Below are 8735 nucleotides of genomic sequence, written 5' to 3'. Positions count from 1 at the left end.
TGTTTTTTACTGTCATGTTTGTGTTGTCTCCTTTATATGCACTGAATTTTCTACTTAAAAGATGTTCATATATGGCAAAATTGTTATCTATGTTTAATAATTACGTGCTTCAGTGTTATTTTCCCATGTTGTACCATTTTGTCTCATTTCGTTTTTCCGTGTCGTCCTGCGGTTGCCTTACCTGTACGGCACACGGCTACGTTATCTCGTTTGGTGTTTAGCTTCTTTAGTATGGTAATATGTGCTTCTGCCAAATTAAACTGTGAAGAAACCCACAGTATGCTGAGTCCGAGCTTCCTCTGATTGTGTGAAACTGTCTTAACAGTTACACATTTTTCACACCCTTTTCTACCGGTGGGATTCTTTTTTATAATCTTTTACACCTTGTTTGGCGTCATAATATTACCGTACAGTCACTGTTATAAATCCCTTTAATGTACTTGGACACTTTATACGGGGTCCAGATGTTTTAACTCATCCCCCCTTTAATTCTTTTGCCTCGTTTCCTCTTTTCTTGATGTCTCGGCACTTCCCTTATCCTTTGGTCCTGTTTGCTGAGGATGGTCAGTTCTTGAGACCCCCCTCTTTATCTTCAGGAGTCATATGTGATTAGTCAATATATCTTTGCAAGTTCCCATTGAATTACCACCCCCCCAACGGCCCTATGTTTTAATTTCGGTTCATGTTGCATACCATATTTTCTGTTTCTATTAATTGGCCAGACAACATTCTCCAATACAAAGGTCATGTCCATGATATTAAATCTGTATCAGGTTTGAGGACCGGGGTACGACGACTCTTAGTTATCATTTTGTTAACCCCACCCAATATTTGTTTCATTAGTTATTCCCATTAACTGTTCGACCACGCCCACCTCTAGTTCGGTGAGCCCTTCTCTCCTGTATACCCCCGTTTGTGTGTTTGCTATTCTGTAATATTTGCTTCTTCTTTTTGTTACATGCATTTATATAAATTCCAACTTCAAATTTACTTTTTTTGATTACTTTGTTGAATCCAGTCTTCCTTTATTTCCAAGCGGATTTTCTCGTTGTTTAAACACAATGTACTTATTCTAGTTTTACCACCCCAATTCGGTATTGGTGCGATTTCAAAATTACTAAAGAGAAATTTCTTCATACCTTTTTTAACCATTTGTTATGTTTTTATTTCTTGACCAACACTTTCTTTTTTCCACTTATTGCTCACGTATTCTCACACATTTCGGTTTCGATACATTTGATACATGTACATTGTTGTACACCCCACAACAAGGACCGTCTTACACCGGGAACTTTATTGCGCTTTGTTACATTCGCCTGCCCCCAGTCTTTGTTCCTGCGAAGACATACTCGCCCCCCTGGCATTAACCCACGCGCCCTTGTTATTTACTTAGTGTTCAGACCTTCTGGCCTTCTATCTCTTATCTTGAAACCGCTGATTCCAGAAAACCATCACCGTACACAACCATTATCGATTAATATTTTAACTCTTTCTTTAACCCTTTTGACTGATTTCGGTCTCTGGTCTCCTGTTGTTTACTGGCTGGCATTCGCAAGCAACCAGGCTGGATGATTCACAATCCCAATTACTCTTTTAAATCTCTGTCCTGTTTGTATTTAGCCCCACCCAGTCACAACGTACCTATGTGTCTCAGATCCCTTCCGCCGTCTTGTCCTTCTACAATCCGTACAGGCGATTTTGTGATCTCATCCGTCTGTCCTTCCACCCTAGTTCGAGGAGGAAAAACCGCTTGTGCTGTCTTGGGAGGATTCACAAGTAGCCATTCCCCCCCCTCAATGGACTGACCCAGGCTGGCTTCCCTGACCCATGATGCCTACCGTTTTTGTCGCCTGTTTTTCCTACCCTACTCCACTGCGTTGGTTATGGTCTCACCCCTGTTGTTGTTTTTTATTCACCCGTACATCCTACATGGTTTATTTATTCGCCCCTATCAGCCCTTGCAAGGCAAACTACCGTCCGACTGCAAGGGGCAAAGGATTCTGCGCTACCCTAGCACCACATCCCATTACAGATCCTGCAGAACAGTCCGCAATTACCCCTACAAAAAAACTGGACTAATTTTTCTCCAAGCACACCCTCCCTTCCATTGTTCATACCTCCTTGGCTTCGCCACCCACTTCAATGTGGCACCCTTTCCCAGACTGCTTTCCAACTAAGCCTTCCTGTCTGACATCATGACACGTATCCTTCACTTCCCAACAAGGCTTGGGTAAATGACCTTTTAGGATTTGGACTACTGTAATTTGTTTGATCTGTTAAGATACTCCTTTCGTTAATAAAACCCATGAATCAAGAAAGGCATACAACACGTTTTTAAGGGGGTGGCTAAATATTTATATCTCAGAATTCACCGTAGTATGCAATAGTAAAGTCCCAGCTTCCTTCCAAGGAAGTGTGCATGTAAACGACCGTTACTTATGACCAAACCCTTCTTCCCCTCCATGAATGTGAACAACCCCAATGACTCTTCCCGTCTCGTGTTATCCGTAGTTTTCCCCAACACCTGGCGTTCTTGTTGCCTGTATATAGGACACTTCCCCTGCTATCCCTTCGCCTCGATCACTAACCCACACAGTAACCACCACACCCTAGTGGCTTACACTTGACCCTTCCTTTTTCCACTCCATCGATTTTTAGCGGTTACTTAGGCTTGACCACGCATCCCGTCCCCCTTATCTCGTGTCCCTCTTCCATGTCAGGTCCCTCTAGGCTGCCCCTCTGTTCTATTTTCATTATTCTGCCCCCTCTACCCCCTCCCCCCCATTTTCACCTTCGTTTCCACATTTTTCCCTCTTGCTGTGTGTTTCCTATTTACATAACTCATCTCTCTTCAAGTCCTCCTCACCGTATACCCCCAAACCTGCCAAAAATGTAGCCAGCCCCACGGAATTGCTCCAAATTGGGTATTTGAATTTGCCCCTCTTTCCCACTCTTCCTTCCTTTTGCAAATGGCTACTGATATAACAATATTTATCCCTACTTTTATCTACCATATATCCTTACCCCCCCCACCCACCTCCTTCCCCTCCCCCATTCATTTCAATCTTGTGTTCTATTTGCTACTTTGTGTTGTTTGTCCCGACTCCTCTTTTCAGAACTTTTTCATATATAGGATTTGATTTCTGACCTTCTGTGATTCCAAAGATCATTGGAAGGCCATAGTGCAAAAGCTGGCTCTCCACATATATAGGCTGAGGCCTTTGTGAGCGACATGGTTCTGACTCGCCGGCCTGTTGTCCACAGACGTTTCCTTTTGCTTTGTGTCATTGAGTGTTGCTACACTCTTATACTCCCTCTGTAACCTGGTAGCGCCATCCGTCCTCCCTTTTTTTTGGTGAGAGATCTTTCCCTTGATAACAGACAGTATGCATGGTTTGTCCTTTCCACTACCGGTAATCCCCTCTCCTTCTCCTCACTTCAGCACAGAATCTTGGTCTTTCAACAGAGAGTATGCCAACGCTGTTCTACGTGTAAACAAGGGAGCTCTGTTTTATTTTTTTTGATCGGGTCACCTGCAACTGAAGTGGTACCAAAAACAGGAAAAAGGCAAATCACAAATTTCCATATTAAATACAGAGGTATGCACTACCTGCATTACTTATATAAACCCGGGACTACTGCCCGTACTTGACGCCTGTCTTTTGTTTACAGCATTCAGAGGTGAACTGACAGGAGCAGGAGACTGCTCGGCTCAGGACACAGTTTGGTAAGTGTCTTTTTTTCCACACAGTCACACTATAATGAATTTTTGAGTTATCCTAATATATTAAGATTTAGTTCATGTTTATATTTTGCATTATGGTGTGTGTCAGGACTCTTGAAATATTAGTTAAACCTAATCACGTTTTTTCTATTTTGCACTTGCATGTTTTGTGAAACAGTGAAACTGCTGTAAACACACACACAGACAGAGTAAAACAGAGATGAACCTGTTCATGTTGTTCAACATGACTACTGTGTCACAACACACTCTTTTGTTTGCTTTGCATTGCAGACATGATTTCTACAAATGTGCTGATTTTACTTCTATGTGGTAAGATTACAGGAACTACAGGAACATTCTTGACTGCACAGAATACAGTTGCAACAAAGCTGCATAAATTATCGTGATGTTGTGTTTTGTCTTGACGTCATTTCTGGGAAGTGGTCTTGACAGAGACAATGTGCAAAGTGGTTTCTGTTTAACTCTCCACTGGACAAGCTCTCACATGCTTCACTGACCTGGCTATATTAAACAAAACTTAACTGGCTGCTGGCTGTAGCCTGTATTTATACAGTACTACTGTACAAATATCACTAGCTGTATCACAGTGTTATCATTCTTCTCAACTAACTCTTAGCAAGTGTGACTGAGCAGCTCCGTCACTGACTGTGGCCAGCACACACACACACAGCACACACACACAGACACATACTACACATCTTTCCCTCGTTCCCTTCTGTTCTGTGCTAAATGGTCATGACAACACACACATCCCACTTCCCCTCACTTTACAATAGCAGGTATTCATACCTACAAAAAGATGAGAAAAACCTAATCGGGTATATGTCCACTCCCAGCAGAGAAACAGGGCGTAATAATTAATATGAATACATCATTATATAAGAGGATGACGCGCTGTTATGAGTCATGTGACGTGGAATAATATGTTTTTATTATATTAGTTTGGTGCCGTTTCTATGAAAGAGAAATGGTGACCAAACTTGCATAATTTTTGTATGTTTGTGGTGGTCACATGTGAGGAAAACTAATACAGTGGTCCTTCGTTTATCGCGGGGGATACGTTCTAAAAATAACCCGCAATAAACGAAATCCGCGAAGTAAGTTTTACAATTATTATACATGTTTTAAGGCCGTAAAACCCCTAACCACACACTTTTATACACCTTTTTATACGCATTTTGTACAGTACACCCTTAGTTAATCAGGACGCAGAACACATGTGTGGTCATACTGTACAGTACGCTGTAAAAAAAAAAAAAGCATGCAAAATTACACCCAAAAAAATCTGCGAAACAGCGAGTCCGCGAAAAGTGAACCGCGTTATAGCGAGGGACGACTGTAATTAGGTAAGGGCATAAAGTATTCTGGGTTTGGCCTCTGCTCTACCCTCTGATTCATGGACTGAGAGGAAGACGTACAGGCACTACTCAGTAGCTGCTGCATGCTGCTCAAGTATTCTGACTTTAAACTCTGAGAATAAAAATAAGAACTCAAACAAATTTTAGAACGTGGCATGTGGCCCCAATAGTCTTCTGTAGCTCTTGTTTGGTTTCACTGAATCTTCTTTCTTTACAGTTTTCCACGTGATTTTCCTGCTGCCAGTTTCATCTGAAAACATCAACATCAATGGAACCAGAGGAGCTCCGGTTTTCTGGACATGCTTTTACACCTCCATCGAGCCGTTTTATCCTAAGGAATACTATATATTCTGGCAGGGCCAACATGAATCAAATATTGTTGTACACGCTTGGTCAAAAGGAAAACAAGAGTCTAAATATCAAACGCCGTCCTTTAGAAACAGGACTAAAATCTTCCCTGATCAGTTATCTTCTGGAAACCTCTCCCTTGTAATAGAGCCTCTGATGTTGGAAGATGACCAGCTCTCCCTTGAGGTTACTGTGTCAGGAAACAAACCAACAAAGAAGCTCTGCCAGATGACTCTCTATATAGCAGGTACGATGCTCAGCACTTACTTTCAATGCCTAATGAAAAACTAACACTGAAGTTATTGTTATTGTGTTAGCATTTGCAATTTAGCTCCCCCAGTTTTACTTAAGATTAAAAACTAGTGAGTTGACAACTTTACTTAGATTCGTTTGGCATGCTGTGAACACCCCAGTAATAAATTTGTTTTTAAGGAATGAAAGGAAATAACAATAGTAACATGCAAACACAAACCAGCTTTTAAAGATGCATTTCTTCTCTTAATTACATCAGAGAAAGAAATGTGGTGTGATGGTAGAATGAGAGTGTTTAATGGAGGAAGATGCACACCTTTTCACTTGAACTTTCAATCAAATAGAACTGAAATAATACTCAAACATGTCCTCAACCAGAGAGGGAAAAGATAGCTTTGAAATAAGGGTGGATTAGTTTTTTATTTTTTATGTACATTGTGAGTCTGACAATGGTGTAGAACAGCAGTGGTAATCTCTCAGTGGTTTCCAGCTCCTTTCCAGGAACCTAACATTGAGATAAACAAAACAGAGATGACTGCAACCTGCAGCACAAAGGGAGGTTACCCTAAACCTGAACTCAAATGGAGCTCTGGGGATGGAGGAACTGGACTGGAACCACGTGAATTAGAAACCAATATTACTGTTGAAGAAGACGCCACCTACAGCATTAGCAGCACCGTCAACATCACAGGGTTTCAGAAGGTGACCTGCAGAGTTTACAACCCAACTTCAAACCAGACTCTGAGTGCAACTAAAGACATCCAGGAGAGTCCAGGTGCTTGAATGTTTATATTTCATTTTTAAAATTTGTGACTTATTCTAGGTAATACGATTATAATCCAATATTCTACTTACTTGCTTACTCTGAATTATCTTTCTGCTGTGTGTTGGTCTCTGTAAATGGGAGACAAACAACTTGCAACAATAACTTGTTATCCCAGCCAGGATGTGTGTTTGTCCGGGTCAATATTTTTGATAAGTAGTTTGTGCTATGTCATGATATTTGCTGTTTGGATTTCTTCAGAATCGCTTATCCCACCTTTAAGTACCTGAGCTGAGACTATAAATGACACCAAAAAGTTGGTGACCGCTGTTATGTTTGTCTTTGTTCCAGCAAACAGACACCATATATGGATAATAGGTGTTGTACCCTTCATCATCTTCATCATTGTTTGTATGAGGCTGATTATCCTGCGCTCAAAAAGTAAGTGTCCTTTCACTTTCCTTTAAATGTCTGATGTGATGCAATGTGTTTAACATGGGATATGAACCAAAAAAAACAAAAAGCAATATTAATAATGATAAATACAACAACAATTGTATACTGTTTTATATATATAAATATAAAAACAAAAAAAATCCTCGACTGCTAAATTGGTTGTCGACGATTTGTTCTTCGACATAATCGTGACTAATCGTGGCAGCCTAAATTTAAATGATATGTTAAAACATATACTGCCCAGACTGACAACTTCCTGGGAAATTGTAATGCCCAAGGATGTTATAAAGATGTTAAATATGAATTGTGGAATGATCTATGTGTTTATATGAGTCTACGATGCAGTCACCTCACATCTCCAGTTAATCTTGTTTATAAACTTCAGCGTAAGACATATAAACCAGGTTGGAATGAGTATGTGGCAGAGCTTCATGCCACAGCTAAAAGAGCATTTAAAGCTTGGGTAGAGTCAGGAAGAGTTTCAACAATGCTAATGTTAAAATGCTCATTTATTAAAAACAAGAGAATTCTATGAGATCGGACTCACTGGCCAGAAACCTGCAGACACAAAGTTTGTAATGACTTCCTGACCAATGTTTGAGATTTAAATAATTACAAAATATCCTTCTACCAAATATATATATAATAATATATATAGACTATATATCATATATTATTGAAGAAGAACATGAAGAATTACAGACCTATAGCCAATCCTCCTGAAAAGGCTTGAAAAATATATTACTACCGACAATCAGTTTGGTTTTCAACGTAAACATGGTGCTGACATGTAGATATTTCCTTTAAACGCAATTTTAGATAAATACAACAGTTAGAACTCCAATCTTTGTTTTATTGATACGTGGAAAGCTTTTGGTCACATAAATCATTAGAAATGTTATTTTCATTCATTAGATTTATTCAATAAGTTTTATTCTTTCAGGTCAACAGCGGCCACCTGCCCCACCTGCAGAAGGTGAATCCTTAGCTGAAAGAATTGCCTACCATGCTCCAAGCATGTCATCAAGAAGTGGATCTGATAGTAATGACTCAATTAATCAAGCTGTGGTCCACCGTTCCCCTGCTGCAAGAAGGGATAGAGCTGCTGCTGATGGTGCTGATGGAGTTGGTGCAGAGCAGGAAACACAGTTTAATTGAAATGCAGGTGGAGCAAGCAGCTCAGAAAATGGTAAGGACAAATAACAGACAGCAGTATGAATGAAAACTGACATCCGAGCTGAAGCAGGTAGTGAGTGAAAAACAGGAGGTAAAGAACTACCACACAAAGACGACATCACCCAGTGATTCATTCAGAGGTTTTTGAATGGACCAACCACAAGATGTTGTCATTATTATTAAATCATTCTTGTGATTGTGAACCGTATGATTGTACGATTTACATAAATCATTTGCTAACCATGGTAACACTTCACGTGGATCTTCTGTTGTGTATCTCTTACTCTGTTTACTTTGACTGTACTGTACAGTGTGTTGATCTCAAAGAGCCCACTTTTATTTATTATTGTATGCATTGTTGATTAACACTGGAGACATCAAAAGTATGACAACACATATGAAATCATGTGGTACTGTAATAGACTGTATAAAACATAGATGTAGTCCGTGTAGCCATTGTTAAGCTCAGTGTGGTGGCTCTGGTCGTCCGCTAGCTCCTTAATAATTTCAAAAATGGGCAAAGAGGTGGTGTGTGTGTGGAGCTGAGGAGGCCTGTTTACTGAAGTGACTTTATTTCCACAGTGGTACAGTAGTGGGTGAATGCTTAGTTGAGGGTTTGCATGAGGGTTTGCATATC

General features: G+C 40.2%; 1 protein-coding gene across 1 annotated transcript; it reads left to right on the top strand.

Moving 5' to 3' along the window:
- Positions 1-3710: 3710 nt before the first annotated feature.
- On the top strand, positions 3711-8391 carry LOC113745282 (CD276 antigen homolog). The gene is made up of 5 exons (XM_027276799.1): positions 3711-3727; positions 5321-5698; positions 6194-6478; positions 6818-6907; positions 7866-8391. Exons 2-5 carry the CDS (start codon positions 5608-5610, stop codon positions 8078-8080), a joined length of 681 nt encoding a protein of 226 aa, XP_027132600.1. The 5' UTR covers positions 3711-3727; positions 5321-5607; the 3' UTR covers positions 8081-8391.
- Positions 8392-8735: the final 344 nt, after the last annotated feature.

This window comes from Larimichthys crocea, unplaced genomic scaffold (genome assembly GCF_000972845.2).
Source record: "Larimichthys crocea isolate SSNF unplaced genomic scaffold, L_crocea_2.0 scaffold597, whole genome shotgun sequence".
In the NCBI taxonomy this organism is placed as follows: domain Eukaryota; kingdom Metazoa; phylum Chordata; class Actinopteri; family Sciaenidae; genus Larimichthys; species Larimichthys crocea.
The sequence above is the reverse complement of the archived record's forward strand: the minus strand, read 5'-3'. Positions and strand labels throughout refer to the sequence as shown.

Excerpts from the sequence above, each read along its gene's own strand:
- LOC113745282 (XM_027276799.1), top strand. The coding sequence starts at position 5,608 with ATGTTGGAAGATGACCAGCTCTCCCTTGAGGTTACTGTGTCAGGAAAC. Across the intron at positions 6,479-6,817 it reads AGACATCCAGGAGAGTCCAG|CAAACAGACACCATATATGG; the intron begins GTGCTTGAATGT and ends TCTTTGTTCCAG. Across the intron at positions 6,908-7,865 it reads GATTATCCTGCGCTCAAAAA|GTCAACAGCGGCCACCTGCC; the intron begins GTAAGTGTCCTT and ends TTATTCTTTCAG.